Raw genomic sequence first — 20,723 nt, 5'->3', positions numbered from 1 at the left:
TATGTTTTCCTATATCCGAATAGAAGTTATATTGTCATGGATCCTCCAATATGTTGAGCTTGCCTTTCCCTCTCATGCTAGCCAAACTCTTTGCACCAAGTATAGATACTGCTTGTGCTTCCAAACATCCCTTAAACCAGATTTTCCATGATAGTCCACCATACCTACCTATGGATTGACTAAGATCCTTCAAGTAAGTTGTCGTCGGTGCAAGCAATAAAAATTGCTCTCTAAATATGTATGATCTATTTGTGTGAAGAAAATAATCTTTATACGAACTTGTGATAGCAAAGAAATAAAAGCGATGGACTGCATAATAAAGGTCATTATCACAAGCGGTAATATAAAGTGACATTATTTTGCATTAATATTTTTTGCATCCAACCATAAAAGAGCATGACAACCTCTGCTTCCCTCTGTGAAGGTCCTATCTTTTACTTTTATCTTCTAACCTTATACAAGAGTCATGGTGATCATCACCTTTCCTTTTTATACTTTTTTCCTTTGGCAATCACTATGTGTTGGAGCGATCCGGATATTTATATCTACTCGGATGTAGGTTTTCATAAAGTGTTATTGTTGACATTACCCTAGAGGTAAAAGGTTTGGAGGCGAAACTATAAGCCCCTATCTTTCTCTGTGACCAATTGAAACTTTGAACCCATAAATATCACGTGAGTGTTAGCAATTGTGAAAGATTAAATGATAGTTGAGTATGTGGAATCTGCTAAATCAAAGCTCTTACATAGACCCTTCCTGAAAATAAGATGAATTGCAATTGTTTGATGACTAAGAACATGGTTTGTTAATTTTCAAGAAAGTTTACCGTCTGTACTTTAACATGTGATTAGCTCGTTACTTGATCATGAGAAGTTTTATGAAGATGCGCTACTATTTATGATAAAGAATAATGCTAGAAAAAGCACTTCGAACTTTCATTTGATCAAACTTGTGCACTTGATAGCATTCACACTTCATAAAATATTTCTTTTACCATTTACCTACTCGAGGACGAGCAGGAATTAAGCTTGGGGATGCTGATACGTCTACGACGTATCTATAATTTATGAAGTATTCATGACAAGTTTACAACAATTCCAAATGATTTTGGTATGATTTGATAATAACTAACCCAGACTCATGATGTTTTCAGCAGAACTACCGTGGTGTTGTTTTTGTGCAGAAATAAAAGTTCTCGAAACAAGCTGAAAATTGACGGAGAATTTTTCTGGAAAATATAAAAAATACTAGAAGAAAAAGATACGGAAGAAGAGTCCCGGGCTAACCACAAGGTTGGGGGCGCCCCCACCCCCTAGGGTGCACCACCCGTCCTTGTGGTCTCCTTGTGGGGCCCCCTAACGTGAAACCGACGCCAACCCTTCCTATAAATCCTAAAAAACCCAGACATAAGAGAGCTCAGGAGTTCCACCGCCGCAAGCCTCTGTAGCCACGAAAAATCTATCTAGGACGAGGATCCCAGAGGGGGCCATCATCGCCATGGAGGCCAAGGACCACAGGGAGAACCTCTCCCCATCTAGGGGGGCATGAAGGAGGAATTATGATAACCCATAAGTATAGGGGATTGCAATAGTTTTAGAGGGTAGAGTATTCAACCCAAATTTATTGATTCGACACAAGGGGAGCCAAAGACTATTCTCAAGTATTAGCAGCTGAGTTATCAATTCAACCACACCTGGAAACTTAATATTTGCAGCAAAGTATTTAGTAGCAAAGTAGTATGATAGTAGCGGTAATGGTAGCAAAAGAAATAGTGTTGGCTTTATAGTGATTGTAATAGAGGCAACGGAAAAGTATCTAAGAAAAGATCAATATGTGAAAAGCTCGTAGGCAATGGATCAGTGTTGCATAATTATGTCGGATGTGATTCCTCATGCAACAGTTATAACATAGGGTGACACAGAACTAGCTCTAGTTCATCAATGTAATATAGGAATGTATTTCGAATATAGTCATACGTGCTTATGGAAAAGAACTTGCTTGACATCTTTTGTCCTACCCTCCCATGGCAACGGGGTCCTATAGGAAACTAAGGGATATTAAGGCCTCCTTTTAATAGAGTACCGGACCAAAGAATTAACACTTAGCGAATACATGAACTCCTCAAACTACGATCATCACCAGTAAGTATCCCGATTATTGTCACTTCGGGGTTAACGGATCATAACACATAATAGGTCACTATAGACTTGCAAGATATGATCAAGAACTCACATATATTCATGAAAACATAATAATTTCAGATCTGAAATCATGGCACTCGGGCCCTAGTGACAAGCATTAAGCACACCAAAGTCATAGCAACATCAATCTCAGAACATAATGGATACAAGGGATCAAACCCTAACAAAACTAACTCGATTACATGATAAATCTCATTCAACCCATCACCGTCCAGCAAGCCTCCAATGGAATTACTCACGCACGGCGGTGAGCATCATGAAATTGGTGATGGAGGAAGGTTAATGATGATGATGGCGACGGATTCCCCTCTCCGGAGCCCCGAACGGACTCCGGATCAGCCCTCCCGAGAGATATTAAGGCTTGGCGGCGGCTCCGTATCATAAAACGTGATGAATCCTTCTCTCTGATTTTTTTTCTCCCCGAACATGAATATATAGAGTTGGAGTTGAGGTTGGTGGAGCATCAGGGGGGCCATGAGGCAGGGGGCGCCCCAGGGGGTGGGCACGCCCCCACCCTCGTGAAGAGGGTGTGGGCCCCTGACGTTAATTCTTTCACCAGTATTTTTTATATATTCCAGAAATATTTCCATTGATTTTCAGGTCATTTCGAGAACTTTTATTTCTGCATCAAAAATAACACCATGGCAATTCTGCTGAAAACAACATCAGTCCGGGTTAGTTCCATTCAAATCATGCAAGTTAGAGTCCAAAACAAGTTCTTCATAATGATAAGTAGATATAAATCCCAAGTGACTCAAAGAATAGAGCTATGCTCCCCGGCAACGGCGCCGGAAAATAGTCTTGATAACCCACAAGTATAGGGGATCGCAACAGTTTTGGAGGGTAGAATATTCAACCCAAATTTATTGATTCGACACAAGGGGAGCCAAAGAATATTCTCAAGTATTAGCAGCTATGTTGTCAATTCAACCACACCTGGAAACTTAATATCTGCAGCAAACTGTTTAGTAGCAAAGTAATATGATAGTAGTGGTAATGGTAGCAAAAGTAATATTTTTGGTATCTTGTAGTGATGATAACAATAGCAACGGAAAAGTAAATAAGCGAAGAACAATATATGGAAAGCTTGTAGGCATTGGATCGGTGATAGAGAATTATGCCGGATGTGGTTCATCACGTAACAGTCATAACATAGGGTGACACAGAACTTGCTCCAATTCATCAATGTAATGTAGGCATGTATTCCGAATATAGTCATACGTGCTTATGGAAAAGAACTTGCATGCCATCTTTTGTCCTACCCTCCCGTGGCAGCGGGGTCCTAGCGGAAACTAAGGGATATTAAGGCCTCCTTTTAATAGAGTACCGGACCAAAGCATTAACACATTGTGAATACATGAAGTCCTCAAACTACGGTCATCACCGGGAGTGGTCCCGACTATTGTCACTTCGGGGTTGCCGGATCATAACACGTAGTAGGTGACTATAGACATGCAAGATAGGATCAAGAACTCACATATATTCATGAAAACATAATAGGTTCAGATCTGAAATCATGGCACTCGGGCCCTAGTGACAAGCATTAAGCATAGCAAAGTCATAGCAACATCAATCTCAGAACATAGTGGATACTAGGGATCAAACCCTAACAAAACTAACTCGATTACATGATAAATCTCATCCAACCCATCACCGTCCTGCAAGACTACGATGGAATTACTCACGCACGGCGGTGAGCATCATGAAATTGGTGATGGAGGATGGTTGATGATGACGATGGCGGCGGATTCCCCTCTCCGGAGCCCCGAACGGACTCCAGACCAGCCCTCCCGAGAGGTTTTAGGGCTTGGCGGCAGCTCCGTATCGTAAAACACGATGAATCCTTTTCCTTTATTTTTTTCTCCCCGAAAGTGAATATATAGAGTTGGGGTTGAGGTCGGAGGAGCTCCAGGGGGCCCACGAGATAGGGGGCGGGCCCAGGGGGCAGGCGCGCCCCCACCCTTGTGGCTAGGGTGTGGGCCCCCTGGTCTTGATCTTTTGCCAGTATTTTTTATTATTGCCAAAAAGACGCTCCGTGGAGTTTCAGGTCATTCCGAGAACTTTTGTTTCTACTGAAAACAGCGTCAGTCCGGGTTAGTTCCATTCAAATCATGCAAGTTAGAGTCCAAAACAAGGGCAAAAGTGTTTGGAAAAGTAGATACGACGGAGACGTATCAACTCCCCCAAGCTTAAACCTTTGTTTGTCCTCAAGCAATTGAGTTCACAAACTGAAAGTGATAAAGAAAAACATTTACAAACTCTGTTTGCTCTTGTTGTTGTAAATATGTAAAGCCAACATTCAAGTTTTCAGAAAAGGTTATGAACTAACCATATTCACAATAACTCTTAGGTCTCATGTTTACTCATATCAATGGCATAATAAACTAGCGAGCAATAATAATAAATCTCGGATGACAACACTTTCTCAAAACAATCATAATACACTACACCACGGTCAAGTTTTGGTGACACAACAATCTGTTGGCATAGGGTGTCTTTGCCGACACTTAAGCTGTCGCTAACACATATGCTGACAAAAGAGTAAAGAGTCGGAGGAATTGCTATGGGGAAAGGCATTGCCGACAGAAGTTCACTTGCCGACACTTTTTTAGTCGATATACACCCTACCTACGCGGACAGTTTACTTGTGCACATACACCCCACCTACCCCGACAGATGGTATGCTGGCACACACCCTAGGTACGCCGACAGTTAGTGTGTGTACTTACACCCTACTTTTGTCGACACATAGGTTGTTCTTCTAGATGCATACCTATCCTGACACATATTCTGCTTGGGTAGATTTACAGATTTGCCGACACTTATGTTGTCTATATATGTATATATCTTGGCCGACACATAGTCTGTCCTTCTAAGTATGTATGTTTGCTGGCACTTTTTCTGTCTATGTAGCTAGTAAGCATGGTCGACAGTTGCTCTATAACAATCTGTTTACCAACAGATAAATTATTGGGAAAGTAGTGCACAGCCAAACAAAGAATTTCATAATTACACTCAAATGCAATCCACAAACAGTATCAAGATGGACACATTGGACAACAATGATAATAGCTTCACAAACAGGCATATATATAGGTTCACAAACAGGCATATATATTGACACAGGCTCACAAACACAACCAGAAGTCACATCCATAACCTGTCACATATAGATGGTAACTATATAGTTTAACCATCCAGAACACACAAGTCACATAAAAAGGGCCACTATTTGTTGGTCTGAAAGAATTCAAACACTAGTTCAGAGCACACAAGTCACATCCATGAGCACAATATTTGTACTCCAAAACACTTGAAGCACCAAATGGTCCAAAACACACATAAGATTCAGACATGATTGTAGTTGGCTTCCAAAATACTGCGAACAGCCATGTATGTTCCATGATACTCCAAGTCCTCCTCACATCCAATGCTAGGTGCTTAAGTACCTGAAAATATTCCATACGAAATTGTTAAGGAAGTGTAATCAACCCAAAAGTTGTTTAAAGCTCTTGAATAGTGATAATGGCATTACTGTACTATCATTACTAGTACATTGGCACTATGCATGCCTAGTGTATAATTCCGGTGATAATTTCATTCAGATCAAGAAGATAGTACAGAATAAAGTACAAAGCCAACAGCGCTGGCATTTTGGATAACATGAAGAGCCTGAGAAGGACTATTACTATGACCTGAATGAGAGCAGCTAAAGATAGGCTCAGCAAAAGAAAACAAAGCTTGATGAGCAGAGCTGCAGTATATATAAATGTATTCTAAGAAGTGTAGTTCAATGCAGGAACAGCCTTGGTAAGGTTGTGAAATACTTGAGACCCTTGAAAAATCTACAATAGTCCCTTCAAACTATGCACTTGCGAAGGAAGAAAGTGTTATTCATATACTAAGGTGCAACTATCTAATTACAAACATTGCAAGTGATTAGTTCCAGAAAATAGAAGTGCCCCCTCTGTATAGTATTTAGTTGCCATGTTGAATATGCTTAGTTTCTAGATTACTAAATACTTAGTTGTCCAAGAGTTTAAACACACTAGTTGTATCTACTATTTTGTATGGATAAAAATGGAGCTATAAACAAAAAAAGGTGCACATAAATATGGAGATTGACAACTAGCTGCAGATTTACTTGTTAAATTTCTCCAAGGTGGGAGAAGTACCAAGGGCTGGACAGAAAAATGTGTGCATAAATATGGAGATTAACAACTATTGCAATACATGAATGGCCTTTAGAACAGATAAGTGGGCAGAAACAGACTTAGGCACATTAAATTTAGTTACAGGACAAATAAAAATAACATGTTATGATTGTACATATTGTAGTTTCCTAGTATGTGTAAGTTCAAAAACAATGTGTTTATTTAATTGACATGTAAATTTGATGTATATCATAGTACCTGCACCTCCTGGCACATTAGTTGTCTTCTTGGGATCTTTGATCTGCAACAATAATCATTACTTAATAGGTGAGCGATTAGCACAAAAGAAAAGAAACCAAGTGCTCTAGATTATTACCATAGCAGATGGCCATGCAATCGATTTCCCCTTAGCATCTCCCATGGTCAACACATTCCCATACGGACGAGGCAACTGAGTTTCCCTTTTGAACACCGAATAGATGACAATTTCGACATATTGAGAACCAAAAGGCTCACCCCCCCACCACAGCCTTTGGATTAGTTGTTTGAATTGTTCCTTTGGCAATAGGGACATTTAAAGGTCTAGTTATGCTATATAGTATCACATCTCTTCCACCCTACGGGGAAAATTTGCAATTCAGAATATGATTAAAGAAGAAAGTTCATAAACCAGCATATTGACAATTAAAGGCCAAAAGGAAAGGAAAGATTTACCCCTAGTTGCCTGTTATGTTTCTCAACATTAATAATTCTTCTTCCAGTAAAAGTGTCATCATTTTGCATAGAAGCATTTGACTCAGCCACATCCTCTAGAATAGCATTACCTTTTTCAGTATTACTAGCTTCTCTTGTCCTTATGTTCTATATCAAAATCAAGCATTGTAGATGTTAAATATAATAAACTACAATGAAATCATAGCAGTACATGTTCCACTATTGCAAAGGTACAATACAATAGAAGTAGTGCTACCTGGTGTGGAGTATTTGATTCATGTGCAGGTGTGCTATTGGTTTCATCTCGTTGCCCCTGTGAAGATAGAATAAGTTGCCTCATCTCAGCCATTTGGTTCTTCATGTCATCCATTTGGTCTTGAAGATGTTCCACTTTTTGGTTAGACACTCGACACTTTTCCACTGCTATTTGAAGCTTTGTAGATTTATACTGCTGGGTTCCTGGCAACTCTAGGTCAGATGGAGTTGGCCCCAAACCGACAGCACGAACATATCCATTTTTTTCTTTTCCACAAACAAATGCAAACAAATCACCCTCCTTAATACCATTCTCCAACAATTCTGGGTGCTTTAATGCTTCATCTTGAAGTTCTTTCTGTAAATTCAGGAATTTTTATGTGTTCCTAGTATTTACTACATGAACAAAAATATAAAAGGCATCAACAAATTTATGTGCATCTGAACTTACAATTCTTACTGCAGACCCTTCTTGAGGAAGTCCACTAATTCGATGTGTATGTGTTTCGATAAACAATTCATGTCTATGTGGGCGACGCTTGAGCTCCTCGGTCTATGTCAAGTAATAAAAAAGATTAAAACAATGAGAAAAATGTACAAACATCCAAGTTTACAATAAAAATTGCATGGTTGCATACCATTTCAGTGTCAACCCGAGCAAAACTCTTACTTCCGGATGTGTGATTTTGCGTGTGATGTGCTCGATTATTTTTACCTCTTATTGAGCGAGCCTACCAAATGGTTTGATAAAGAGATCATGTCACACAAGTAGAATCAGAGGATAATATACCAACCAAACAAAGAGCATACCTGGGCTTTTGGAGTTAACCAAAATGCAACAAGCAACTTCCATTGGTCAGGATGAACTCTAGCATCACATGATGCTATAAGTTCATCATATGTGTGTGATTCATCATAATAATCCCTCTTTAGGTCTGCTTTGAAGTCTTTCCATTTAATTTGTGCTGTTTTCATATACCATTGGAAAACCCCTTCATATAATTCCCAAAACAACTGACAATAGGCATTTGCAAATAGGCATTAGAGAACAATACAACATAAACTAACTCCGTAATCACTAGTAAGCATGGCAGCATCCAGGAACTCACTGAGACATAGCAACATTAACACTAAGATAGCATCCAGGAACTCACTAAGACATAGCAACATTAACCAATAAAAATATAGAAACATGGCAGCAACCAATAACAATATAGCAGCAGCAACCAAGTATTGCAAAATCTCATTACCTTTGCCTCGGTCCACAAAGCAAGTTTTCTGGACAGATCAACCTTCCTCCAATCATCAAATTCAACCGGAAAACCCTTGGTTCTTATTTGTGTTCCCACAAAGTTAGCAAACCGTGTAGCAGATTTACCACAAGGCTGACCATACTCATTGATTTCCAACTTGAGTTTAGGCTTGTTTTGCCTTCCCCATATGCTTTTCATAGTAGTAACTTTCCTAACCTCCCTTTCCTGGCCTGATATACAATAAGAGCAGAAAATAGGTTTAGTACTACACATGCAGAAAATAGGTTTACTACTTTCAAAGCAATGCAAGGTACATACATCAAAGTAAAGAAGCATACCTTCAGGTTCATTCAATACAACCTCAGGTTCAGTTGAAATTTCGGTAGTTAATCTTGAAGTAGTAGATCGCAATTGCCGGTCTGGAGCTTGAGTTTGTGAAACAGGAGTTCGCTTTTGTCTCTATAATTAACCACATAAATCAGTGTTAACTATGCAAAATGGGATAGAAAATAGTGCGCTGGAAATAGTGCATGTGTGTGTGTGGATGATGTAATAGTTTTACTAGTATATGATGCAAAACTATAATCTGGAAATTAAGCAACATGAAGAAATCTGGAAAGTAAGCACCTTTTTCTTCTTTCGAGGAGCAGGTTGGCCTTCCGACACATATGCATCTGCTAAACCTTTAAGATTCAAAGTTCTCTTCATGTTCTCATTTTGTTTTCTAAGTACTTCAATTACATTTCTGTTCTTTTCAAGTTCATATTCAGGAGTTCCTTCTGCGCTTCTTGTTGCGGCTGCCATTTTTGCTACTGCTCTTGTAAGTGTTTACAAATGAGTTAGCAATCTATACTACATGCAAGTATTTCAACTAAAATAACAACCAAATTTTACACAACTACCAAATAAAATGCGGAAAATCATTATCACACTTACTTCCTCTTTGGTGCAGCAACAATTATTCCATGTATATCAGTCCTTACATGAGAAAATTTGTTATAATCAATGTCGGGATCAACATCTGTGTGTAGATCAATTAACAACCCCTTATTAGCATTATCAAGATCTACATTTTCATCATCCACATTTTCATCATCCACAGCAGCCATAGAGTAGGTGCCATGCGGTTTTGTGTTTTGGACAACCGCACACCAGCCTTTATCATCAACCTCTGGAACATAGAAAACTTGTGTGGCTTGTGATGCTAAGATGAAAGGTTCATCTGATAACTTGTCACCATTACTGAATAAATGGTTGAAGTTAACAGTTGTAACCCCAAACTGATCGGGTTTTACCCATTTGTCTTGTTCACGATTGTCAACCCAATCACATCGAAATAACACCATATATCCTTTTTGGCGGTAGTTTAGCTCAACTATCTCCCTAATAATGCCATAATATATATCTACTCCTCTTGAATTTTGTGCAGCTATAGCTACTCCACTGTTTTGAATAGGTCTACCATCATCACTTGAGTGTGTATGAAAATCAAACCCATTAGTAGTATAGCTGTTAAATTTTCTAGCAATCATGAAAGGCTCTTAGGCTAAAATTTGCATTTCTTCTGATACTTCTATGCCTCTTTCAACTAATGCCAACACCTGAGTATAGAATTGTTGTTAGTTACAACGGGTAAACATGATTAATGTTCAGCACAATAGGTCAAGTCATGTCCTACTTACATGCTCTCAAAACCACTCATGAAAGTTCTCATGTTGCATAGTGTTGATTGCTTTTTCATTGGGAAGACCAATTGAGGATAAGTGCTCGTGGTGCTTCCTATAATTGCATATCAAATTAGCTATTATAAGAAAGATAAGAAAAGAATAGATACTATTACTATAGTGTGGGCAACTTACTTCACATAAGGTTCTATTTCACTGTGGTTGAACAAGACATATCTATGTGCTTGGATCCAAGAATTGTTTGATAATGATACAATGCTACCCAAACCTTGCCCCTTGTGGCAGAAGTATGGAGTAGTACTGGACATTTCATTATTCAGCATCTCAATGTTATTATCTTGCCGAGTGAACCTAGTCTCACACCCTTTCAGATAGCGAGAACAAAGTGTAAGGCTCTCATCAAACAAATAACCCTCAGCGATTGATCCTTCCGGATGGCTTCTAGTGCGAACATGTCCTTTGCAGTGCCCCAAATACCTACATATTATAGGCCGTAAGACTATATAAAAAATTCATTTGCAAAAAAGGTTGCTATTAGATTTTTTAGAAGATCACCTTTCTACTGACCACATGCTCTGGAAGTGTACTGGACCACCAATTCTAACTTGGGCGGGCAAATGAACCATCAAGTGGACCATGACATCAAAAAAACTTGGCAGGAATATAGTTTCAAGTATGCTTAAGGTCTCAGCTATTTCAGCCTCCAGAATTTGCATATCACTGACACGGATAACTGGTGAGCATATCTTCTTGAAGAAGTTACTAACACGAGTCAATGCAGCACATACTCTTGTTGGCAATATTTTTCGAATCGCAAGCGGAAGTAGGTGCTGCAACAGAATGTGATTATCATGGCTCTTTTGTCCAAAAATCTTCTTCTCGGCAACATGGATATAACACCGTGTATCAGCTGCAAAGCCTTGTGGAAACTTGACTCCTATCAAGACTTGGAGAAAATGTTTCATCTGATCGGGTGTCAAAGTATATTGTGCTGGAGGTATATATAATTTACCCTCTTCTACTACAATAGGATGAAGGTCCCCCATAATACCCAAAGCTTGGATGTCTAAGCGAGAATTTGCGTTATCCTTTGATTTCCCCTCAAGGCCCAGAAGTGTGTTAACTATGTTATCACATACGTTTTTTTCTATATGCATAACATCAAAATTATGACGCAACATCAGATCTTTCCAATAGGGCAACTTAAACCACACAGATCTTCTTTTATACAGGGGAGGCAATTCACCTTCTTTGCGTTTTCTCTTTGTTGTCTTCTTGGCAGCTGGATCTTTTCCAAAGGATGTTTCAAGATTTGCTGTCAAATCATCAATTTCTTCACCAGTAAGAGGTATAGGTTCTGTCCTATGCTCTGACTTGCCATCAAATAACTTTTCATCTGACCTAAACTTATGGTCGGATGATAAGAACCGACGATGTCCCATATAGCAATATTTACTGCCCTTTTTTAATTGTAGAGAACAAGTGAATGAATGGCACTCAGGACAAGCTACCTCACCCTGGGTAGCACACCCATGAGTGTAGCCTAAACCTGGAAAGTCATGTATGGTGCAAAGGATGGCAGCACGAAGATCAAATATTTCAGACTTAGAAGCATCAAATGTCTTTACACCATGATAGTACATATCTACTAGATCATCTACCAAAGGCTCAAGATAGACATCCATATCGCCACCAGGTGCCTTAGGGCCAGGAATGAGCAAACAAAGGATGAAATTAGTCCGCTTCATGCACATCCAAGGAGGAAGGTTGTATGGAATCAAAAAGACTGGCCAAATACTATAGGTAGTCCTTGTTGACCTAAATGGATTAAAGCCATCAGTTGTTGCAGCAAATCGAAAATTGCGACTGTCATTACCAATTAATGGCTGTTTGGAATCAAAATCGTTCCAGAAAATAGCATCTGCAGGGCACCTAATCAAACCATCTTTGGTCCGTTGTTCGTCATGCCACCTCATGTCAGTTGCAGTTTTAGAGGACATAAAATACCTTTGAAGCCTTCTTTTAATAGGAAAATAGCGAAGAACCTTTCTAGGAACTCTATGTACTCTTTTCCCATCAGGACTCTTCTTTTGTGATTTCCACCTTGAAGTTTTACACTTTGGACACTGACTCTCCTTATCCAATTCATTTCTGAACAGTACACAATCATTTTCACAGGCATGAATATTAACATACCCAAGCCCAATAGATTTAACTATTTTCTTAGCTTCATTGAAATTTTTGGGAAGTACTGAACCTTTGGGGAATGCATCACTAAGTAACTCAAGCACCATGTCAAAACTTCTGTCACTCCATCGCCCAAGAAGTTTAATGTGGAGCAATTTTACAATAAACCGCAATTTCGAAAAGTTTTTACACCCAGGGTATAGTTCTTTGTTGTCATCATCAACCATCTTCAAATAAGCCTTGGTATCAGCATCAACATGTGTCCCAGGGTTGTTATTGTCCTCATTGTTCTCTTCCAACACCCCCCATCATCTAATCCACAAGCTATGTCTCGCAAGAAATCATCTAATTCATTATCTTCCAGTGAACTGTCTACTTCCACCTCCTCAATATTAGGGCAAGAGTGGCTAGATTCTCCATGAAACAACCATGTATGATACCCCTCCATGAAACCATCACATATCAAATGTTCATGTACTTTAGTTGCTGTTTTCCATTTAGAGTTCGAACATATCTTGCAAGGACATAAGATTTTGTTTCCATTTGTTGATTTAATAAAAGCAAACTCTATAAACTTGTCTACCCCCTGTACATACTCATTTGTGTGCCTACATGGATTTATTTTTTTTACATATTAGAACAGTTCATGACATAATTATACTGCTTATTAGTTCGCAAAAAAATAAACTTGATGTACCTAGGCTTAGACAACCACGTTTTGTCCATGATGCACCCTTGATATCAAATTTGCCAAGTATCTAAATTTGGCCAGTGTGGTAGTGTTAGCTTTGCATCAGTGAAGCGACAATCATTAATCATGCAATGGAAATACAAAACAATAACTATTCAAGCAACAAATACACATTCTTGTCCGGTTGTCTATTGTAACAAGCAACTCCATACAATTCAAGTACAGAGAAGATAATCTCAGTAGGAGTTGATTCTTACTCAGGGCACGGAAGCGGAGCTACGGCAGCGGAGCCCGGAGATGGAGCCCGATAGTAGCAGGTACGGCAGGAGCAGGTCCGGGCAGTAGTGGAATGAGCCCGGAGATGGAGCCCGGCAGCACGGGGCAGAAGTCGAACAGCAGCAGGGCCGGCAGCAGCGGGAGCCCGGAGATGGAGCTCCGGCGGCAATAGGAGCCCGGATATGGAGCCCCGCAGCAGCAAGTACGGCAGCAGCAGGAGCCCGGAGATGGATCCCCGGCAGCCACAGGACGGGGACTGGCGGGGACGGCGGCTAGACGTCGGGGGGAAGGGGGCTGTGCGCGGACCAAGGCTGGATGTGCAGCGCGAGGGCGGCGGCTCGATCTAGGGCTAGATCTCGGGGGATTGAGTACGGCGGATTGAGGACGGGTGGAGCCCGAGGTCGGCGGCGGGGGAGTGCGAGCTGCTGATGGCGGATTAAGGACTGGGTGGAGCGCGAGGCCGGCGGCGATGGCGGCAGAGGATTGGATCGAGCGTGACGGCGGCGGCAGGAGGCACGGGTTAGGGTTCGCTTCGATTTGGGGTATTTTGCATGGGGGAGGGGTATTTTGCACTGGGTGATATTTTGCAACAACAGGCGAAATTTCGCTCGCGCGCCGAAATCTAACGCCAAGTTTCTAACCTTCCCACGATTGACACGTGTACACCTACGCCGACACTTAATCCGAGCACATATACCCCACATACAACAACACATTTTAGGTCAGTAAATAGGTAGCTACCTCGACTAAAAATCCGTTATGGCCAACACATACGCCGACACATAGCACGTCATTAAGCAATTACTGATTGACAAGTTGTCGCTTTGTGGTTGCCGACCTTTAATGTGTCAAAAGTGATATACCTTTGCCAACACTTGATATGAAGAGAAAAGTTAAAAGCTATGGTGACAGATGCTTTGTGAAGATTAGTTGATCTTTGCCCACAGAAGTGTGTCACCTAAACTCTACCGTGGTGTAGTGATATGATATAACAAGATGGTATCTCACTAGCCCTTTCTGAGACCGCAAAACATAAATGTAGAGCACCTTTAAAGATCAAGGACTAACCAGACATTGTAATTCATGGTAAAAGAGATCCAGTCAAGTCATACTCAATGTAAACTAACAGTAATGAATGCAAATGACAGCGGTTCTCTCCAACTGGTGGTTTTTAATAAGAGGATGATGACTCAACATAAAAGTAAATAGATAGGCCCTTTGCAGAGGGAAGCAAGGATTTGTAGAGGTGCCAGAGCTCGATTTTGAAATAGAGGTGAATAATATTTTGAGCGGTATACTTTCATTGTCAACATAACAACCAAGAGATGGCGATATCTTCCATGCTACACACATTATAGGCGGTTCCCAAATAGAATGGTAAAGTTTATACTCCCCCTCCACCAACAAGCATCAATCCATGGCTTGCTCGAAACAACGAGTGCCTCCAACTAACAACCGTCCCAGGGGGAGTTTTGTTTGCAATTATTTTGATTTGATTTGCATAAAGCATGGGACTGCGCATCCCACTGACCAGCCATTTTCTCGTGAGTGAGGAGTGGAGTCCACTCCTCTTGAGAATAACCCGCCTAACATGGAAGATACAGACATCCCTAGTTGATATATGAGCTATTCGAGCATACAAAACAAAATGTTTATTTGAAGGTTTAGAGTTTGGCACATGCAAATTTACTTGGAATGGCAGGTAGATGCCGTAAATAGGTAGGTATGGTGGACGCATATGGAATAACTTTGGGGTTTATGGAGTTGGATGCACAAGCAGTATTCCCGCTTAGTACAGGTGAAGGCTAGAAAAAGACTGGGAAGCGACTAGCTAGAGATCGACAACAATCATGAACATGCATTAAAATTAATCAACACCGAATGCAAGCATGAGTAGGATATAATCCACCATGAACATAAATATCGTAGAGGCTATGTTGATTTTGTTTCAACTACATGCGTGAACATGTGCCAAGTCAAGCCACTCGAATCATTCAAAAGAGGATACCACCCTATCATACCACATCACAACCATTTTAATAGCATGTTGGCACGCAAGGTAAACCATTATAAGCTCCTAGCTAATTAAGCATGGCATAAGAAACTATGATCTCTAGTTGTCATTGCAAACATGTTTATTCATAATAGGCTGAATCAGGAACGATGAACTAATCATATTTACAAAAACAAGAGAGGTCGAGTTCATACCAGCTTTTCTCATCTCAGTCAGTCCATCATATATCGTCATAATTGCCTTTCACTTGCACGACCAAACGATGTGGATAATAATAATAGTGCACGTGCATTGGACTAAGATGGAATCTGCAAGCATTCAATAAACAGGAGAAGACAAGGCAATGTAGGCTCTTTTGTCAGGTCAACAATAATGCATATAGGAGTCACTTCAACAATTTAATCATGGTCTTCTCCTATCGACCCCCAAAGGAAAGAAAAGAAATAAAACTATTTACACGGGAAAGCTCCCAACAAGCAAAAGAAGAACAGGAAATATTTTTGGATTTTCTTTTTAATTACTACTACATGCATAGAAATTAAAGCTAGCTAAAAGCTACCATTGATTTTTTTTGTTTTTTCTTAAGGTTTATCAAACACACAATAAGAAAGCATAAAAAGGAAATAAACTAGTATGGATGATACAATGAAAAAGTATGAGCACTGACAACTAGCAATGAGTGTGTGAACATGAAGGTAATGTCGGTGGGAAATACGTACTCCCCCAAGCTTAGGCTTTTGGCCTAAGTTGGTCTACTGCCACGGACGGCCTGGCGGATATCCAAAGTTGTAGTTGGGGTCGTACTGTGATGCATAGTCAGATTGCCACTGGCTGGCAATCGCCTCTGGATCCCACTGGTAATCAGACTGTCGTGGAGGCTCAAACTATAGTTCCGGCTCTGGCTCTGCAGCTGATTTAGGGTTCTGGTAGGCGTGAATGTCCTGAAACGGAACAAGGTACTTGCCTGCAGATAAATCAAACAAGGAAGGAGCAGGCAGGGTAATAGTCTCAGGATGATGTCAATCAAAGAAAAATTTGTATTTAAGCTCATTTTCCCTATTCTTAACAATAAAATCATGTGCTACCATACTCTTATAATGTATATAAACAGTAGGCAGCAATTTTTCTTCCTTTTCGTAGTGCCTAATAGGTAAGTTATATTGTGTAGCAAGGCGTGAAGCATAGACACCTCCAAAGATGGGGCCCTTTGTACGGTTCAGACTTAACCGTTTGACAATAATACTTCCCATACTAACAGAGTCGTCACGGAATAAACCATGGAACAAAATAATAATATCAGGAACACTAAGGTTTCCACAGTTTCTGCGGCCAATTAAGCAACGACTAGCAGATATTGCAAAGTAGCGTAAAACAGGAAAATGTATGCTAGTGATTCTTGCATTGGAAACTTTCCTAGTTTCCCCTACAGTGATAGTGTCAATAAACCCATCCACATCTCTACGATCTGGTTCCTCTAAGCTACCCTCGAAAGATATTTTGCAAACCCTGCAAAATTCATATAGTGACATCTTCTTAAACACATCATATAAATGAAACTCTACTAAAGGAGGTGATTCCCTAGGATAATAGTAGACGTTTTGCACAAAAGTATTGGTGAGTAAGAGATATTGTTCGCGTTGGTCATGGAGGAAGTCGGTGAGGCCTGCATTCTTAGCCAATTCATAAAAATCATCATAAATCCGGCTGCTCTCAAGAAATCATCGGAAGGCCATTCACACGGACAAACCTCCGTGGTGCGAGCCAGATTATATTTGGGCCTCTCTGCTTCTTCATTTTTCTTTTCCTTCGAGCTTCGACTCGGTGAGCCCGTCAAAAATATCTTCATTATTTTCTGAAAAATTCTGAAACTTTTAGTAACTTCAAATAAAAGTGAACCAAGCTCAACAAAGTTGATAGCAACTACTCCTACAAGTGCCTAGGACCTATATCATGCATTAGGACTACTTGGAACCATATAAATTTGACATGCGAGCTCAAGAACATGGTCACCTAGGCATCACAAATTTGCAATGAATAAAGCACTAGAACAAAAACTAATTGGACCAATGGAGGAGTCACACACCAAGGAACAACCCCCCAAAGCAGTTTTGTGAGAGGTGCTTTGAGCAAGGAGATCGAAAATCGCAGCAAAATGAGCTAGAACTCGTTCTTGAGCTGGATGGTGATTTTTTTGGGAGGAAAAAGAAGTGTGTGGGTGCAGGAATAAATGGAGGGGAGCCATTGTGGGCCCACGAGGCAGGGGGCGCGCCCAGGGGGGTGGGCACGCCGTGGACCCTTGTGGCTAGGTGCTTTCTACCCCTACTGTGTTCTCAATGCCAGATATTCTCAAATATTCAAGAAAAATCCATATTTAAATTTCAGGGCATTTGGAGAATTTTTTTGGGGTATTTTTATATTACACGGATAATCAGAAAATAGGCAGAAATTACTTTTTTTTACTTTATTTCAACTAAATAACAGAAAGTAAAAGGAGGGTACAGATGGTTGTGCTTTCTAACTTCATCCATCTCATGCTCATCAAAAGGAATCCATTAACAAGGTTGATCAAGTCTCGTTAACAAACTCATTTCGAGTAACATGAAACCAGAGAAATTTCGAATAACACTAGGTTACCTCAACGGGGATATGGACATCCCCAACAATAAGAATATCATATTTCTTCTTTACAGTAAGAAGAGGAAATTCAAAACCTCCAAAGATAATTGACGGAATTTTTCCAATATAATTGATACTGTGGACTTGAGGTTGTTTCCTCGGAAAGTGTCCCGTATGCTCATTACCATTAACATGAAAAGTGACATTGCCTTTGGTGCAATCAGTAACAGCCCCTATAGTATTTAAAAAGGGTCTTCCAAGAATAATAGACATACTATCGTCCTCGGGAATATCAAGAATAACAAAGTCCGTTAAAATAGTAACGTTTGCAACCACAACAGGCACATCCTCACAAATACCGACATGTATAGTAGTTGATTTATTAGCCATTTGCAAAGATATTTCAGTGGGTGTCAACTTATTCAAATCAAGTCTACGATATAAAGAGAGAGGCATAACACTAGCACCGGCTCCAAGATCACATAAAGCAGTTTTAACATAGTTTCTTTTAATGGAGCATGGTATAGTTGGTACTCCTGGATCTCCTAGCTTCTTAGGTATTCCACCCTTAAAAGTATAATTAGCAAGCATGGTGGAAATTTCATCTTCCGGTATCTTTATTTTAGTAGTAACAATATCTTTCATGTACTTAGCATAAGGATTCATTTTAAGCATATCAGTCAAACGCATACGCAAAAAGATAGGTCTAATCATTTCAACAAAGCACACAAAATCCTCATCATCCTTTTCCTTGGATGGCTTAGGAGGAAAAGGCATGGGTTTCTGAACCCAAGGCTCTTTTCCTTACCGTGTTTCCTAGCAACAAAGTCTCTTTTATCATAACATTGATTCTTTGATTGTGGGTTATCAAGATCAACAGCAGGTTCAGCTTCTATATCATTATCATTGCTAGGTTGAGCATCAAAATGAACATTATAATTAACATTATCACTAGTTTCATGTTCATTACCAGATTGTGTTTCAGCATCAGAAGTAGAGATATCATTGGGATTCTCACGTGTGTCAATAACAGGTTCACTAGAAGCATGCAAAGTCCTATAATCTTTCTTTTTCTTCCTCTTAGAAGGACTAGGTGCATCAATATCATTTCTCTGAGAATCTTGCTCAATTCTCTTAGGGTGGCCCTCAGGATACAAAGGTTCCTGGGTCATTTTACCACCTCTAGTCATAACTCTCACAGCATTATCATTATTCTTACTATTCAATTCATTGAGCAAATCATTTTGGGCTTTAAGTTCTTGCTATACTTGAGTGGTAACCATAGAAGCATGTTTACTAATGAGTTTAAGTTCACCTTTAACTCTAGACATATAATCACCCAAGTGTTCAATCATATAAGCATTTTGTTTCAATTGTCTACCAAAATATGCATTGAAGTCTTCTTGCTTAACCAAAAAGTTATCAAACTCATCCAAACATTGTATAGCAAACTTAGTAGGAGGGATTTTAGCTTTATCATATCTATGGAGAGAATTTACCTTTACTACCTGTGTCGGGTTATCAAGACCATGTATTTCTTCAATAGGAGGTAAATTCTTAACATCTTCAGCTTTAATACCCTTTTCTTTCATGCATTTCTTTGCCTCTTGCATATCTTCAGGACTGAGAATAGAACACCTCTTTTCTTCGGGGTTGGTTTAGGAATAGGCTCAGGAGCTAGCTCAGGAAGTGTCCAATTATTTTCATTTGTCAACATATTATTCAATAGAATTTCATCTTCATCCAGTGTTCTTTCCCTGAAAACAGAACCAACACAACTATCCACGTAATCCCTAGAAGCATTGCTTAGTCCATTATAAAACATATCAAGTATTTCATTTTTCTTAAGAGGATGATCAGGCAAAGCATTAAGTAATTGGAGAAGCCTCCCCCAAGCTTGTGGGAGACTCTCTTCTTCAATTTGCACAAAATTATATATATCCCTTAAGGCAGCTTGTTTCTTATGAGTAGGGAAATATTTGGCAGAGAAGTAATAAATCATATCCTCGGGACTACGCACACAACCAGGATCAAGATAATTAGACCATATCTTAGCATCACCCTTTAATGAGAACAGAAATATTTTAAGGATATAAAAGTAGCGAGTTATCTCATCATTAGTGAACAGGGTGGCTATATCATTTAATTTAGTAAGATGTGCCACAACAGTTTCAGATTCATAACCATAAAAAGGATCAGATTCAACCAAAGTAATTATATCAGGATCAATAGAGAATTCATAATCCTTATCTGTAACAAAGATAGGTGAAGAAGCATAAGCAGGATCATATTTCATTCTAGCATTTAGAGTTTTTTGTTTAAGCTTAGCTAATAATTTCTTAAGGTCACTTCTATCATTGCAAGCAAGAATGTCTCTTTTAGTTTCTTCATCCATAACATAGCCCTTAGGCACAACAAGAAATTCATATTTATTAGGAGAGCCTTCATCATCACTTTCATCAATATTATCAGTTTCAATAATTTCATTCTGTCTAGCCCTAGCAAGTTTTTCATCAAGAAATTCACCAAGTGGCACAGTAGTATCAAGCATAGAAGTAGTTTCATCATAAGTATCATGCATAGCAGAAGTGGAATCATCAATAATATGCGACATATTAGAATTAATAGTAGAAGCAGGTTTACATGTCGCAAGCTTACTCAAAACAGAAGGTGAATC

General features: G+C 39.6%; 1 protein-coding gene across 1 annotated transcript in view; it reads right to left on the bottom strand.

Moving 5' to 3' along the window:
* Positions 1-5,642: 5,642 nt before the first annotated feature.
* The window catches only part of LOC147961335 (uncharacterized), a 73,347-nt gene continuing 58,266 nt past the window's right edge, over positions 5,643-20,723 (bottom strand). The window contains exons 2-12 of the mRNA XM_087533770.1: positions 10,818-12,413; positions 10,437-10,739; positions 10,260-10,343; positions 9,514-9,819; positions 9,205-9,394; positions 8,916-9,036; positions 8,575-8,807; positions 7,326-7,682; positions 7,070-7,216; positions 6,614-6,656; positions 5,643-5,650 (exon numbers count right to left, since the gene is read on the bottom strand). Coding sequence (XP_087389896.1) covers positions 5,643-5,650; positions 6,614-6,656; positions 7,070-7,216; positions 7,326-7,682; positions 8,575-8,807; positions 8,916-9,036; positions 9,205-9,394; positions 9,514-9,819; positions 10,260-10,343; positions 10,437-10,739; positions 10,818-12,413 — 3,388 coding nt within the window. The remainder of the gene's footprint in view (positions 5,651-6,613; positions 6,657-7,069; positions 7,217-7,325; positions 7,683-8,574; positions 8,808-8,915; positions 9,037-9,204; positions 9,395-9,513; positions 9,820-10,259; positions 10,344-10,436; positions 10,740-10,817; positions 12,414-20,723) is intronic.

Source organism: Triticum urartu, chromosome 7A (genome assembly GCF_056163025.1).
Source record: "Triticum urartu cultivar PI428250 chromosome 7A, HENAU_Tu73, whole genome shotgun sequence".
NCBI lineage: Eukaryota > Viridiplantae > Streptophyta > Magnoliopsida > Poales > Poaceae > Triticum > Triticum urartu.
Note: the sequence above shows the minus strand (reverse complement) of the source record. Positions and strands in the feature narration are given on the sequence as shown.